Source organism: Symsagittifera roscoffensis, chromosome 7, assembly GCF_963678635.1.
Source record: "Symsagittifera roscoffensis chromosome 7, txSymRosc1.1, whole genome shotgun sequence".
Taxonomy (NCBI): Eukaryota; Metazoa; Xenacoelomorpha; order Acoela; family Convolutidae; genus Symsagittifera; species Symsagittifera roscoffensis.
In genome coordinates this window covers 22,828,464-22,845,918 of record NC_087068.1, presented here as the reverse complement: position 1 = coordinate 22,845,918, position 17,455 = coordinate 22,828,464, and the positions used below count along the sequence as shown (strand labels likewise).

The window sequence follows — 17,455 nt, the reverse complement described above, 5'->3', positions numbered from 1 at the left end:
CCATGTTATTATTTTATCGCAAAACAATTATCCTTTCCATGTTTGAATAATATAGCCAACAGACATACAGACAGGTGGATAAGTGTCATCTGGGTCGGCCATCCTACAAAAAATATCCCTATCTTAAAACTTTCTTGTAGGAAACGAAAGTTCTAAGATAGCAACGTTTTCTCAAAAAAAAAATCGCCGAAAACATTTTCAATGTGTTTCTGTAAGGTAATTCCCAAATTAGTGAACACTTTTAATGAACATTTTTATTTGCGAGTTAGGTTAGAAAAAAGAAGGTTCGGTCTAATACACTAATAATGATTGAACTGCTATAACAACCTCCTCCTGACCACTCGTTCACGTGTTCTGCCAAGTTGATCAGGGACCTCGTGAACTTCTCGTTGAACAGTTTTAGGCGAAACACTTCAGGACAGGGCTGGTCCATTTGGCTGATGAATTTCTTGCTCGTCAGTTCGTTATAAGCGTCCATGTCGACATACCTATTTTTCCAAGGCTGAAAAAGAGGTTATTCAATTCACTCATCCAGAAATCAAAATATAGCCGTTAATGAGCATGAAAACTATAAGGCTACCAAGAGAACGAATTTTTGCTCATAAACACAAACTTTTGCTTATTATTAAATAATTTGCCAAGATTCAAGTCAATTATCTTATGGATTGTAAGAAAGAAGACACATTTCAACCGGCAAACAAATATTCCATATTTTCCTTCAGCCTAAATGAGAAATTGAAATGGGGTGTTCTTTCCAAATCATACAATTTTTGGAAAATAAAAATGATCGAAAACTACGAAATCGAGAGCCAGGGACCAAATGATTTTTCAATCTGAAGTACTGCGGATCTCTTTTCATCATCGCACAACCGAAGAAACCTTTTCTACTAACAGTCATGGCGTCGAAGAATGCGAACAGCTCTCTTTCGTATCCTGTTTTGCTTTCTTCTTCCTCGTCTACTGCAATGTAGTCATTGTTAGTCACCAGGTAGCCATACGTCTCCTCATTAAATGCAGACATGAACACACCCTGAAAACAATTGAACAGCTCTCAAGTATTGACAAGACACCGCAAGTCACAGCTAAGCGCAGTTTAAAAAATATGCATTTACACAGGCGATAAGTAAGCGCTATCCAATCAAACGCAACTAGTCTAACAGAATCAGCGAATCATTTGATAAGTTACTCAATAACCGATTCATACTCCAACAACTAGATGCTTTGAGCTCTGTCAAGATCTGTACGTTTTTGCGAATCAAAATAATGCTCTCGGTTCCTGTGACATAAACTTCAATCAAATTCTCACGTCTGAGCAGTTCACCTTAAAAAAGTGCCATTAGTTTGGCCCTTTAGTATAATTAATCATACGAAAAACAAAATAGTTTAAAAAAGACAGGCTACGTGGCTAGCTAATCTGCGGTATAAATACTTTATAATATCATTATTAGCTGTTCGCAAAATAATAAAGGGCACTGTGAAAGGTTACTGCAATCGTACACTACTTTTTTCTATTAGAAACTGTGTTAACAGGATTTCTCTGGAATCTGTACATCTGGCAGTATTAAACTGCCTGTGAATCAAAACACATTCAATGACTTGATTCTCGTCAATGTACGCAGCGGCAAAGTCAATGCTTGTTACGATAACCGCAAATTGATCAAGTCAAGCCGTCTTTAGCTTTGTTCATAACTGAAGATTTGCTGCTTCGAAATTTCAAATGTTTCGATTATCGTTTGTTTATTTTTTGTCGGCCTATTTACAATATTCTCGTAATAATTTAGCAATTCGTTCTACATTTAAACGAGAAATCAAAATTTAAAATATTCGTGATGCTAGAGTTTAAAAAGTTATAGGAATTCGTAATATATTATGACTCACTCTCTTTCGGAGACATGCAGCAAAGAATATGTCCATGTCCCTGATATTGGCCAGACTCGCACACGACATTAAAGTGTTCAAAACATTCGCAATGGCATCCGCTTTGATCATCACAATTCCCGTTATATAAGGCACATTGAAAACACCTAAATGAGCAAAACGCCAATTTAAAGGAGAACAATTTGACACAGAGGCGAGGTTGCACTTCGCATATACAAACAAAAATATGACCGATAACGCTACTGGGAAAAACTGAATGAGTAAAACTTTGAGTCTATAAAATTTCTTAAGTGACGCACGTCAATTAAGAGTCTACATAATTGCTAAGTGACGCAAGCCAAGTATGACGCATTGGCAGTACAGTCAATTTGAAAAAAATCTTACCAACTAACATGCCTCAATTAACAGAGCGCACGCATTTTTATTAGTATTCGAAAAAGTTCATTAAGAACATCCGACCCTGCCCAGGTTCGAACCCTCTTATTTTGTTTTGGGTCTCCTTCCCTACCTCTTCGCTACAGATCCACGATACCTAGAAGCTAAAGTGCAAATTGTAATATAATAGTCTGTGTTAATATCCTTTGCATTGGCTGCACTTAATAGCTGGTTATTGGCCAAAATGAATACTTTTAAAATGAACGCATCTTTTCACAACAATATTTTCGACTTAGGTTGAAAAAAAGAGGCTTCATGCTATCAAACAAGCTTTGCTTGTGTAAACACAAACAAAGCTGCATTTCACAAACACCAGCAAAAAGAAAACTTGGAAAAAAATCTTCAAGACTCAAAAATTGGCCTTGGCACAAAGGCGACGCTGCACTTGATAAACAAGCAACTAAAACGGCAAACGCAGATGTAAAAAGGTGAAGCAACGTAGTAAAAAATAAACATAGCCAACTGACAGTTGGAAAATAGTAATTAACGCAAGGAAACAAAAAATCAACATTTTTTTCAAAACTTCTTAATTTCGAAGAAAAAAATTAGATGGCCATAAAGCTCTTTGAATTTGTAGAAAAATTTATGATAGACACTTTTTGTTAAAATTAATCCAATTTGAGAAAAATGGATTAATAGCTGAAACTTTTATTTCGCTCGGAAATCTGATAATTAATTTCCATTTTCGAAATTAGAAATCAATCTTGTTTTTCGTGACCTTTACAGTGTTGCTGTTCGATAGTGGAGTTTGCCTTCGTTTTAAAAATAGAAATGCACTGGACTTAAAAAGAAAACACAAGTCAAACCGCGATAAATCTAAAATGAGCTTGAGCAAGACCTATTAAGAGTACTCACTACGTTCATTACTCTTAAAAAGAAAACTTTAGGCCCGAGAAAACTTTGGTCTTCTGGTCTGTATCGTGCCCCAAACAGAAAGCCAGGATCTCCGTACTAAAAAAAACCACACCGCACCGAGATATCAAAAAAAACCTTGGAAAAAGTCAACGAACGCAAGTAAACAGAAAAAAAATGCAGACTGTTTTTTTTGAAAAACTTGGGAGTTTCGGTTTTCAGAGAATAAAAAGATGCCCTTAAAGCTCTTTGAAAATCTAAAACATTTTATTTGAACGTTTTTGAAAAAACCTAATTTGGTAAACTGGACCACTGGATAAAGTTTTTATTCCGCTGCGAAATCTGAAAGTTTAATTCCTCTTTCGAAACTAGAAGTACATAACGATTCAACAATTGTTTATGATTTCTACTTTTTCTTAAAATTTTCCTTTATAGAGAAAACTTAATCAATAAGTAATTTTCAGTCCGCTGGGAATTCTAAAAATTAAAGTCTCACTTTTGTTTTTAGAACTCATTCATAGTTTTCATGACCTTTTCCAGCTGTTCGATAGATGAGTTTGCCTTCCTTTCAACAAGCCAGTAATTGAGTCAACTTAAAGAAATCAGAAGCCAAACGGTCGAAAATCAAATTTGAACGTAAAAAAAAATTAGGACTTTTTCCTGAAAAAAATTAACAGGGCCTATATAAGAGTATTCATTACGTTCATGACTCTTAAAAACAGCAAAAAGACTGTTATTTTTGAAAAAAAAGATGCCCCTAAGGCTCTTTGAATTTCAAGAATCTTTTACGATTGAAACCTTTTCGACAAAACAGACTCAATTTGAAAAAGCTGAATCAATGGCTAAATTTTCATTCCGCTGCAAAGCTATTTTTGAAAGTAAAATAAATTTACGTTTTTTCCAACCCACTTGAAGTTTTATTATTGGAGAGCGTAGTGTGCCATCCTTTTAGCAAACTAATTAAATTGAACTTGAAAAAAAAAAATCTGAAGTCAAACCGCAAAACAAAAACGGAATTTTTTTTTCAAGTTTCTGGAAAAAGCGACCTAAGCAAGTGATGTATTTCCTTCACTAATACTGAAAAAGAAAATCATAAAACTATTTTCAATTAAATTTATACTTTTACTGCACCTATGAACTGTCTGTTGACAACGTTTACGTAGTCCAACGCCCGGCTGTAATAACCATCCTCGTTAACTGCACCCCAGAAATTGCTCCACAGAGAACCATCATGACTCACAATAGGGGCCATAATCTTCCTAAGTGATGAACAAGACGTTATAGTAGACGTTATGTAACCACAGAGGCGAAGCTGCGCTTCGCAATCACTAGCGAGAACATGACAAAAAGCAGCTCTACAAAGTGCAAAAAAGAAGAAACAAGCCTCGAATTGGGAAAAATTCTGCTACGGCTCGGAGTCGAGCCTACAACCTACTGCGACCAAAAGATAATGAATCTCACGCATTAAACACTCAGCCACGGATGCTTAGTTTATGACTAACACTAGCCACAAAAACAGCATGCTATGAAGATTTCTTCATAGAGAACAGATGCTATGCAATTTCCAATGCTACAGCGAAACTTCCATATACGTGAATGCTTTTAATTGCGAGAAAAAAAGAAGGTTAGAACTAATACACTAACGCTCGCAAGCTCGCTATTGTGAATACAACGGTAGAAGTATAGTTTAATTAGATGAAAGAACGCAAAAACTCTTCCCTCCTTGTCTTTTGTCTGGCTTAAGTCAATTTTTCTATTTGAAACTATGGAAAAAAAGACCACAACTCACTTTCCATATTTATGGATATCTATGGTATAATGAGCATAAAGGCAAATACAGGTAAATCTGAGTTTTCATAAAAACACTGAATGCATACTGATTACGAATGGAAAACAAAGATTGCCAACAGATGGTTGGAAAAAAGTTAAAGAACAAGGAAACCAAAAAAAAAACGATTGAATTTCTTTCAATATTTCCCAAAACTGCAATGATTGGCACTTTTTCATTAAATTATCCCATATAGAGAAAACTGAATCAATAGATAATTTTTTAGTTTGCTGGGAATTCCAAAAATTAAAGTCTCATTGTTGTGACTAGAAGTGGCTCATGTTTTTCATGATCTTTACCAGCAATGCAATAGTGGAGTTTTCCTTCCTTTTCACAAAAAATGAAATCAACTTGAAATCAAAAGTCCAACCTCAAAAAACCTAAATTGAGCGTGAATAAATTTCGGGTTTTTTTACTTAAAAAAATCATCACGATCAATACAATTGAAATCCATTATTTCTTTTACACTTAAACACAGCCAGCAGACAGCTGGAAAAGTATCAATGAACTGAAAGGAAAATTACATCACGTTAGAACTCCTTAAATATCAAGAACTTCTTAGGAGTGACACTTTTTTTAAACGCCTAACCAATTAAAGAAAACTTCGCCAGTATAAACTGAAATCGTGTATTCCGACTTTCTAATACTTTGAGTACATAGCCAGCATTAGGAAATGAATCAAGGAACACACGAAAACAGAAAAAAAAACAGTTTGTTTTTGAAAAATACTTAAATTTTGAATTTCAAAAAAAATATAAGGGCTAAAAGCTCTTTGAAAATTAATTTATGATTGACACTTTTTTGTTGATAAAAATAACCCAATTGAGAAAACTGGATCAATCGGTAAACTTTTCAATGCGCTGGGAAATCAGAAAATTATAATCCACTTTCGAAACTAAAAGTCAATCACGCTTATCGTGACCTTTACAGTTTGCTGAAAAGCCTCAAATCGATTTTTAAAAAAATTATACGGTTCCGGTTCGAACCTGCAAACTCGAGATTTGGAGCCTCAATTCCTTCCGTCTCAGCCAAGGACGCTTAAAGATTGGAAAAAAAACAGTCATAAAAAACAGCGAATAGATGCTATAAAATTTCATAGCAGATTATACCAAAAATGCCACCAAATGAGCACTTGGGTTGCGAGTTAGGTCGGAAAAAAGGTAGAGTCATTCTAATACATTATGCTCGCTAGTGTAAACATGTAGAACACACTGGTCAATTCGTCATTTTCATTTTTCTGCAAAATCTGGGAATAAGAGTAACTTTTTTAAACTAAAATTAAATATGTTCTTTTTTCGCGTTATTTCTGTTAATCTTGGGGAGCACAATTCGCCTTCCTTGAAAAAAAAATCAGAGGACCTAGTCATAAATCATTTCATTCATTAACAGTTAACAATTGGTCTACTCACAATTCAGTTTTGATGAGTATCAAAAGCATCTTGCTGTTGGTTATATGTATCGATGGATCTAACAGCAACAGATGTGGTTTTTCAGGATTCGAGTGTTTCTGATCAGTGTGTATTTCGTGCAAAATACTGAATATCGTAGCCCTCACGTCGCACTCTTCGTCATCTTCGGCACAGAAGAAGATCGTGTGTTTCATTCCTCGCAAATATTGTGCACTGAGTCGGGTTATCTTTTGGCTCTGAGGAAGAGCGGGACGCTAAAATGTATGATAGTGTCAATTAAGATAGCCTACTGAAAAATGGAAAGGGGTAATGAACTCAAAGAAACAGAAAAAACATAGCCAATCGAATATTGGAAAAGAGTAATGAGCGCAAATAAACATGAAAAAAACACTGACTTTCTTGAAAAAATCTCAACTGTCGAATTTCAATTTAATAAAATAGATGCCCTTTAAGCTCTTTGAATTTCTAGAACAACTTATGATTGTCACTTTTTTGATAACACAAGCCCAACTAGAGAAAACTGGATCAATAGGTAGAGTTTTTATTCCGCTGGGAAATCTTAAAATTAAATTCCACATTCGAAACTAGAAATCGTTCACGTTTTTTTGCGCTATTTCCACGTTCGTTTTTGAAGAGTGCTATTTACGCCACTTTCAGCAGATGACTTTCAATTGAACTCAAAAAGTGCATAAATACCTAAAAGCATTCATAAATGCATCAATATGCATGAATGCACATCTGTAGTTATTAGAGGCTTTAAGACTTTTCCTGAAAAAAAAACAAAAAAAACAGCAAGACCTATATAAGAGTCTTCCCTACGTTCATTACTCTTAAAAAACAGACTTAACCTCTTTAAATTTCTAGAACAATTTTTAAATTGACTATTTTTTCATGAAATTAACTCAAGTAGGAAAACAGGATCAACACGTAAAAATTTTATTTCACTGGGACATCTAATAATTAAATTCCACTTTCGACACTAGAAGTCGAGTAAGTTTTTCGTTACCTTTACACTTTTGCTGTTCGACTTTGCCTTCCTTTCAACAATGGAAATGCACTGAACTTAAAAAGAAATCACAAGTCAAAGCGCGAAAAATCAAAATCAAGCATGAACAAATTTTAAGACTTTTTCCGGAAAAAAAATCACCAAAACCTATATAAGTTTTAACTACGTTCATTACTCTTAATAATGTATTTTTCACGGTATTTTCATCGATCGTTTTCGATAATTTATGATATTTACTTATATTCACAAAACAACTTAACAATAATGACAGCATTTTAACTTGAACTAAGCCCTGCTTTTTGGATAAAGAAACGCCAGATGAAAAAAAAACTAACTTAATGGAAACCGATTTTGTTTTCACTTCTTCGATTGTGTTTTTAATTTTGTTTTCACGATTTCGTTTTCACACGATTACCTGGTCTGTTAACTATAACTGAATAATTATAACGGCTGGAAACATTCATGCAACATACCAAAATGTCAACTTGAACAATGAGTTTCTTCCTAGGGTACTCCAACTTGGCAAAATTGGCAAAGAACTCTTCCAAGAAAGGGTACTGACTGTCGAAGATCAGACTCACGAGTATCGTGGGTAGTTTACCGTCATTGTCGATCTAAAAAGAATAATAAGAAGATAAAACTGGCAATTAAAACCGAAATGGAAGCAAGATCTATTAGCTCTTGAAATTCGCTGATATTTTTGTCCACTTAAGCTAAATAAGCCGACTCTTTGTCTTACAACATGAATAGAAAAGATTGATTTCAACATTCACTTACAGCAAGATCCCATAACAACTCGTCTGAACGAGGAATCTCTTCTTTCGGTAGTATGTAGTTGGCCAAGTAAAAATTCAGGAAATTCTGAAAACAAACATCAAATTAGTTGTACCAGGTAAAAATTTTCACAGTTGTAAAAGCTATTCGCTGACATACATGTACAAAAAATTGAACATTCAGTTGGAAAAAAAGTTTCATTAAAATCATATCCTACAACTTTTCAACTTTAGGATTTCTGATATGATTCACACTTTTCTTTGAAACACAGGCCCAATCTAATAAAACTGGATGAAAGATTTTTTTATTTCAGAAATATTAAAATTGAAATCACAGTTACAACTGAAAGTTAAGATGAATTTCCCCCATCATTGAGCTTTTTTCTTCGAAAGCACTAAAAATAATCACATAGCTAACAGAGCGTTGGAAAAGTTTCAACTAACCCACTGCGACCGTAGAAAAAGGGATGACTTTCAACTTTCAAAAATCAATGAAAAAAATTACTTCATCAAGCTTCTTGACAATTTGACACACTAAGATTGACACTTTTTTTGACAAAACAAACAGCATTTAAGAAAGGTTTTTTTCGTTGTTTCGCTAGAAATTAAATTTAAATTCCTTCTAAAATGAAACCAGCTGCAAAACCACGTGACCTAAAACCCCCTGCAGATATGATACTAATCCAATTCAAGATGTGCTTTTGTTGAGCAAGTTCTTCGCAGGAAAACAAATTTATCTAACTTGGTAGCAGTTATCAATGACTGTGATTATCAATTGTTTGAAAAGAAAACGTATGAAGATAGTCGAATTGAATGAAATTTATAACTTTAAAAATCCAGATAAATACGGTTAGACTAACCTTTGAAGCTCCATTGCCATGCAACACCATTGGCTTAGTGTCCGTCATTTCGTTCCATAGCACAACCTTCTTGCCATATTCAGTAGTTCCGTCTTCCACGAATAAATTCACGTGTTCATAGGCCCCATTAAGATTCTGGAATATCTTCGCTGAAGTGTCAAGACCAATAGAATACTTTTTCTAAACACAGCAAGATCTTTTTAACACTAGGATCTGTTGATCCTTGTTGTTCTAATATTAAATACTGCCAATTCTTAAAGTCAGTTTCGATTTCTAACTCTTGCGCTAAGTTGGTGAAAAGCATCGCCTCTTGTCAATTATTATACTCTCTTAAGATAACTCGACCATAACTTACGAGCTAACAAATATGATCCAAGAAATCTGGCGTCGAACAACCTTTCGTAAATTGCTCGCAATAAATGTGCTCCCGCGTTTTCATGAAAAGGATATATAATTATATTTTTTAGACGACACTGACTGATTTCTTTGATTGGCTTAACTACTATTTGGAGGCTTGCAAAAAATTAGATTAGCAGCCTAAAAGACCATCAAATGGTGAATCAAAAAACAATCAGTAAATCCGAAAGCACTCAAACAAGACCAGCTACAAATCCGAAAAAAAGCATACGAGAAAACTGTAACAGTAAACGCCACTTACAACTGAATACACCACATCATGAGAAATAGAACATGTTCAGCTAAAACAATCAAGATTTTCCGACATTTAATACTGAAGACAGTGTGGATCCAGATGCTTTCTGCCATGCAAAAAAAATAGATACAGTAAAGCCGGTAACTCTGATCACTGATAACAAATTAATTGAGTATTGCGGAATCTTGAGTAATTGCATCAGATGATCATACATCCTCAGAGAAACAGCCTGACAAGTTTCATGGCCTTCACAAGTAAATTTCAATGTACATGGCTGCTGAGGATCTGGTACATATTCACCTAACAACCGGAAGCTTCAAATCAGATTGTGCTGTACATAAAATCAAACGCTGTCACTGTTACAAAACTTCGGGTGACAATTTCTAAATTCAGCAATATGCCCACTGCTTTCAGCCATTTGAGCCACAAGGATAATTATGAACACCAAATATGTTTGACACAGCCTAATTAGTCCCCATGTAAATTTTCATAACGATCGGACAATGTGAACAGTAACTTTACTAGTGAAAAAATTGCAGGTGGGGGAAAGGAAAAAGAGCCCAACCTGCGACCTAGAGATTAAGAATCTCACACCCTAACCGCTCCTATACAACTACGATAACAAGTGCAAATATATCACGGAATGGAATAAATTCGCAACTATATGCAGCAAAAACTACTCTTCCAAGCAAAAACTACGGTTTGAAGGTACGATCAAATGACAACTCTCATTGTCAATTTATCGGCAATCAGGTTCAAGAAACCCATTGATAAACCTAATGCCTTGAAGAACATCGGCTTTGATCACAGAGCGATTTTGTAGTCGCAGACAACGTATTCGAAAGAAAACTACATATGCTTGTTCACTTTTGTCTCCCTACTGACAAATGCATAACAGCTTGACGATTTTAAACTCAGAAAACAGTGCACCGCAAAAGCACCCGCAAAAAATCAAGACACATGTAGTGAAACTGACAATAGATCTGTTCGAAATGCTTCGACAAACGATGATTTCGACTGAAAGATGAGCTAGCTCATCACCAGCTTCTCATTTCTGTGGCATGCTGGAAGGGCCGTTACGATGGTCAAACAAGCTTTCCTGCTCCATCTTCCTCACACGGGATTTTTTCATGGCTATCATAATTGAAATAAAAAGGTGCCTTGATCACGTCATTTGATAGTCAGCAATGAACTGAAAAACAGCAGTCCTCTAAGTCCCAACGATTTCGTGACTTGACGTTCCTTCTTTTTGTCGCCATCGAAATGTTCCGATCGTCTAGGAGCATGAAAGAAAGTGTAGAGCCATAGGAAGCGACTTCATCGAGAGCACGCTTCCAAACTCATCGTAAAACTTGGAGCCCGCCGGTAGACGATATCCGAGGCAACGGAATTCTTTGGTTATTTGAAGATTTTACTCCCCGAAACATTTGAGCGTTCAGACGAATGACCTGAGATATTCACCGAGCCTGATGCCATATTGCGTTCAAGAGTGGTAAAAAGAGTATACAATTAACAAGACGCCTCGTAAATTCGTTTTGGTTCAGCTTATTAAGGTTTATTAAGGACCGAAGCATATTAAGGTTTAACTGTCCTATTGATAAATATCGGCAAATCTAGTCAGTTTTGATTTCAGACTCCTTTGTAAAGTGTAAAATTGACTTTTGTGTAATGTTCGACTTTCGACAGAAAAAAACAGCAACTATAAACGGGACAAAACAGAGTAATGTCAAAAATAGGAATAAGATCTATGTAAACCTACAATGAAGATTTAAAACAAAGTTCTTCAGCCTCCCTCTGGTTTTATCAGTTTTCTTTGTTTTTTAAACAATGAATCACATGAAAATGGTTCTGAAACTTCAGCCACTACTAATATACTGATAAACAGAATAAACTAACTGTTAGTTCGTCTGAAAGCAAAATAGCGGATTTTTGATGTAGACGCGATGAAAGATCGATGAAAACGTATGCAGTGAAAGCTAAAAATCCGATGAATTTTTCAAATACTTGGAAGTTCATAATCGCATCAAGCGTTCAAAAATATAGCCAACAGACAGTCACTGACTATTTTTCTGAATATTATAGACTATTATTTTGCTGAAAATTTCTGATTATATATTTCAATTTTCAAATTTCGAAGAAAAACATAGTCACCAGACAATTGGAAAAGAGTCAAGGAACGCAAGAAAACAAAAAAAATGACTTATTTTTTTAAAAAACGCCAACTTTCGATCACTCTTAAAATTCGAAACATATGGCCTTTAAACTCTTTAAATTTCAAAAACAATTTATGATACACACTTAATAAAATGAACTCAATTTGAAAAAACTGAAACAGAAGGTTGTTTTTATTCCGCTTGGAATCTGAAAAAAAATCACTTCTGAAATAAGATGTCGGTCACATATTTCGCTGACCGTGGCACTTTCGTAATTCGAGCGCTCAATTTCCCTTTAACCTTTAGCAAATTAATCTGAATTGAATTCGAAAAGTGCGTACAATCTTAAGCTCACACATAAATGCATTAATATGTATATTATTGTTCCGACTATTGAAAATGGGGAGGAACTGTGTATTCGGGCGTGTTTTAGTTTTTTTCTATTGTTTTCCACGCAAAATCAGGTACCACAAATAATCATCGGACCAGGTTGAGTGATATAACATATTAAAGCCCTTAGTCGTGATTCGAACCACTTTTAAAAAATTTCCCCGTGTTGGTTGACAAAAATTGGTTTGAAATTTTTGATTTTTCGTCGTAAGCCTAATCTTCAGTTTTTTTGTTCAGCTCCTTTTATCACACCACGCCGAAATAAAACGACAATAATTTGAAAAAACATTGTTGTATTTTTTAAGACTATGGTCGGAACATTCTGTGCCACTTGCACAGTAACCGGCTATCCTTGTTAATATATCTTTTGTTATTAGAGCATTTTAAGACTGTTCCTGAATACAAAAACAAAAATCATCACGACCTTTATCAGAGTCTTCACTACGCTCATCTACTCTTTAAAATAATCCCGTTAAATCTCTTTAATTTAATGAATCTTTTATGATTTGAGAAAACTGAAGAAAAGGGAAAAAATTTACTCCGCTGGAAAATCTGAGAATTAAATTCCACTTTCGAAACTAGAAGTCGTTTTCAATTTTTCTGGTCATTTCCTTTTCTTGAGTGTCGAGCGTTACTTGCTTTAAACGAATTTGAAATAAACTCAAATGGAAATGAAAAATCAAACTGAACTTATTGCATGGAGTAAAATACACTAATGCGAAATAGTTATGAACAAATTTTAAGACTTTTTCCTGAAAAAACTGCAAACCTTCAATAAGTCTCGGAACCCTGTTGATCGACACTTAATTAATAGAATTTAATAGCATAATGTATAAAGCTCGAATGGCGCGTATGACCAAATGTTGCAAATAACTTACCTCAATTAGATTGCTCAAGTATTTGTGGGTGAAGAAGCGTTGGTCGTCATCGTGGTTCTTCAGGTCTTCCACTCCAGACAGAAGTTCAAGGATCGCAGACAGTTTACCAATGAACCCTAAAGTATATTAACGATCAAAAAAGTTCAACGTGGTCAACAGTATCTTAGTCTGAAAGAAATATTTTCTTTGCAAGAAAAAGCGAGACAGACGTGACGATAAAACTTCAAGCAAGCATAGTTCGAACAGAGAATTTGGAATAAATTACCTCGGCTCAGTTTTATAAATTGTAAAATGATTTGGATAAGTATAAATTATTTATCTGGCACTGAAAGTTCTTTTTCTTCTTTAACAAAAAAAAGTCCTTCGCTTGATTATTTCCCTTGATTTTGAAAGTCCTTCGCTTGATCCTAAATACACGTATGAAAACGATTCAATGCAAACTGTAGCAATATGATTGCTTGATATAGTCGAAGGTTTTTCAGAGAAAATGAGAAATTAAGAGAGATCTGATTAACACTAGAGATAAACTAAAATAGAGAACACAATCAAGACTGAAATCAGACATAGAAGCATCAAGTTTTGCACCAAACAATCATGGTCAAATTAAAATATTACCTATGGCCAAGATTCCATAACGAATTCAGCCATTTAAGTTTATTTCATGGAAAGATAGCAGCGCAATGCTTTATAATGATTTCATAGTTGAGTTACCTTTACTAGCCTGAAAAGCAGCATCAAAAGTCAAGTTAATGTTTTTTTACCCGAGTAGGATATTGGAAAATTTTGAAAAATGCGGTTAATTTCCACCCTAGTAAAAGATAATTGAGTGTGCAGGGATTGTACAGCGAACTGCTAATGGATGAAACTCCAAAAGCAGATCTGAGTTTTTTGGACTCATGATCCACTCATTGTAAACACTGTGAAACATGCTCCTTAAATAACAGTTTCTAAAAAAATTGCACTCGTGAGTGGATGTGATTCTAAAACTTCGTCAAATTACTACATTCGCATGGATACCAAAAAAATCTACATTTGGTGACATTGAAAACGCATCTTCAAAATGCTAAATTCTGAAAATGCAAAATTCAAAAAAGAATCTTTCAAGACACTTCTCCAGAATTTGTAAAATCCACGCGATTTCTCTGATCGACATTGACAGATTTCGAAGACTTCTTTCGAGATAGAGTAATAAAGGTACTTTTTAGACAATTTTACACAAGCATTTTGGATCTAAGAAAAAATTATTTCTTTATATCCAAAAAAGAAACCTGATTTCAGAGAAAACGTTGAATTTCTTTCAGAGCAAACATTCCAAAACAAAAATAAGATAAGCCACCTATGTGCCTTTTCACTTTGGTTCAATATTGGTATTTTCTGGTTAACAGAGCGCATAACTTTCATTCAAAGCTTCGATGCTGAAATGTGATCAAATTATTCGTTCAATAATTGGCTCATAGTTGCTAAAAATGTGGTTGCTTAAGTGTGATCAAATGAACGAAAATGTTCAAATGCTGCTGATCAAATTATTCGCTCTATACTTAACGAGAAAAATAAACAGCTCAATTGGTCGTAATGCGTTTTCAATGTCGACCCGTGGGCAAAGTAAATTTCTGGAGAATAAAAAAAACGGCATACCTCCGGAGTTCAGGTACTTGTAAGGCGACTCCACTTCAGGATATTCCACCTGTAAATCAACACATTCAATAAATCTGTCTCAGCACTAAAAGATTCGTACCAGTTGATCGCACAATTACATTTCCATGAGGGGTTTAATACAAGTCATCATTTAAAGCAAAAGGTCAAAACAGATAAAAACCTGTTTTGCATAACATCCAGCAAATAACTTATTTATTTCAGTCAAAATTTGCGGCTAACTTCGAAGATCAAGTATCCGAATTATTTCTGATATCTAACATACTTGGTGAAAAAAAATCAAAAATTGCTACGTTCAAAAACTGCAATATTTCCATTCTACTCACAGATAGTTCGTCGTCTGGCCAGCAGAACACTTCTGCTCCAAATAGAACATCCACCTGGTGCCCATCAAATGCAGCCTCAATCTTCTCGCTCATTCCACCGCCCACGTAGATCACATCATAACTAAGTTAAATTGAGAAAAATCACAAAATCACTTCAATTGAGAAGATTAACAAAAAAGATTAAGCAGCACATCAGAGCAAATTCCGATTACTTTTTTCCATTCCCCCAAATTCACATTTCATATTTAAAAAACTATACAGTGCGAAATTGAAAACGCATCACACCGAAATCGGCAAAATATATTCCTAAAGTAAAATTGTTGTAAGTAATTTTCTGATTTTTGCTATCGAACATGCATATTTTCAATGTAAATTGGACGACATTTTCCGACAACTCTAAGCACAAATTGAAGGATTTAGGATACCCTCTTATGAAACTATCAGATGATTTCAAGTACATTGCAGTTTTTTATCAGTTTTTATCAGCGTAATATTGAACACAGGCGAAGCTGAGCTTCGCGCCACTTACGATATAGAAAACCACTGAATTTTAAAAATTGCCAGAACGCCAAAATTTTCTATGTTTACCGCAAATGAAACTCACTACAGAGTTGCGAACTTCAAATTTTTAAGAAAAAGAAAAACTAAATTTTAAGTTATCAGAATTTTTTTTTCTAAATTCGCAACTCCTGAGGGTACCCTTGACAAAGCCTCAATACAAAGTTGCGATCTTCAAATTTTTAAGAAAAAGAAAAACTAAATTTTAAGTTATCAGAAATTTTTTTTCTAAATTCGCAACTCCTGAGAGTACCCTGACAAAGCCTCAATACAGATATTGGAACTTCAAATTTTGTGAAACTTTATATATCTAAGTTCTCCGAAAAATTTTGAAAAAATCTCGAAAAGTACAAGGATTTAAGCAGTCACATTCAGAAGCAAGATTTGCAACCCCTGAGAAAACAATCACAGTTTCTAACAACAGGATTAAGATCTTCAAAGTTTTGCATTTTTTTAAAATCCAAGCTTATTGAAAATTTTTGAAAAAATCATAAAAAACGTCATATCTCGAAAACTACAAGGATTTGAAGTGAGAGATTTGGAGGCAAGATTCGCAACCCCTGAGAGTACGCTGACAGCACCCAACTACAGAGTGAGAATTCCAAAATTAAGAAAAATTTGAAGATTAAATTTTCTAGAAACTTTTGAAAAATCTCGAAAATTGCCGTATCTCGTGAACTAAAAGAATTTGTTTTAACATATGGAGGCCAGAATTGAAAAAGCTGGGAAAAACATGACAACATCTCACTTTAGTGTTGCTAATTTCAAACTTCATGAAATAAACACTGAATTCAAACTGGAAAATTGAAAAAAAAACTTCAACCATTGCAATATACGATATAGCTTAAACATGCAAAAATATTACCTTGAAAGGCTTAAGCAGGGCGAGATAGTGAAGCCCGCATTTAAATATATAATACACAAGAAAAATTAGAAATGTCTCGAATTGGTAAAAACTTCGCTATGTCTGAGATTTGAACCTGAAACCTAGAGATTAACAGTCTCACACACTAGCCACTCAGCCACGGACGCTTAATAGGTACTAAACACTAGCCACAAAAAATCAAAGCAATTTCCAATGCTACAGTCAAATTTGCAAACAAGTGAATGCTTTTAACTAACACTTTTATTTGCGAGTTAGGTTAGAAAAAAAGAAGGTTCGTAATAAAACACTACGCTGATGGCTAGTGTAAATAAAAAAAATTCTGAAAATTGAGAGCAAAAATATAGATAAAAAAAATTTAAAAGTATTTTGTAATCTGATAGCACTTAAAGCCTCCTAAGCCCGAGTCTGCTGCTTCAGAAAATTATAGTTCTAGAAACATATAGGCTAGAAAGCACGTGAACCCAAAATAAAAAACATAGGCGCTACGCGCAATACACCGAAGGCATAGAAACTGAAGCAAAAACCAAACAACTTGAACAACTAATAATTGAAGAATAACAGTTCTAGAACAAAAAATCGTACTAATACATGTATACACCAAAATTTTGCTATATCGAGAAAGAGCCTGAAATAACAGTTCTAGAACTAAAAATCGTACTAACACATGTATAGGTCAAAATTTTGATATATCAACGAAGATCATAAAATAACACTTCTAGAACTAAAAATCGTATTAACACATGTATACACCAAAATTTCTCATGAACAAATAACCAAACAAACAGACCCATAATATAAATAAATGAAAATAAATAAATTAAATAAATACACACGCAGAAATAATAAAAGCAAAACTAAATGAAAGAAAGAATAATTAAATAAATAAACAAAACACGTGATAAAAATAAACAAAAATAA

At 34.3% G+C, this 17,455-nt stretch overlaps 1 protein-coding gene across 1 annotated transcript in view; it reads right to left on the bottom strand.

The window, feature by feature from the left end:
* The window catches only part of LOC134852185 (procollagen-lysine,2-oxoglutarate 5-dioxygenase-like), a 69,246-nt gene that overhangs the window by 772 nt on the left and 51,019 nt on the right, over positions 1-17,455 (bottom strand). Inside the window, exons 5-15 of the mRNA XM_063868495.1 lie at positions 15,094-15,214; positions 14,750-14,798; positions 13,115-13,230; positions 9,042-9,221; positions 8,186-8,269; positions 7,882-8,022; positions 6,403-6,656; positions 4,297-4,424; positions 1,879-2,024; positions 893-1,030; positions 328-502 (exon numbers count right to left, since the gene is read on the bottom strand). Coding sequence (XP_063724565.1) covers positions 328-502; positions 893-1,030; positions 1,879-2,024; positions 4,297-4,424; positions 6,403-6,656; positions 7,882-8,022; positions 8,186-8,269; positions 9,042-9,221; positions 13,115-13,230; positions 14,750-14,798; positions 15,094-15,214 — 1,532 coding nt within the window. The remainder of the gene's footprint in view (positions 1-327; positions 503-892; positions 1,031-1,878; positions 2,025-4,296; positions 4,425-6,402; positions 6,657-7,881; positions 8,023-8,185; positions 8,270-9,041; positions 9,222-13,114; positions 13,231-14,749; positions 14,799-15,093; positions 15,215-17,455) is intronic.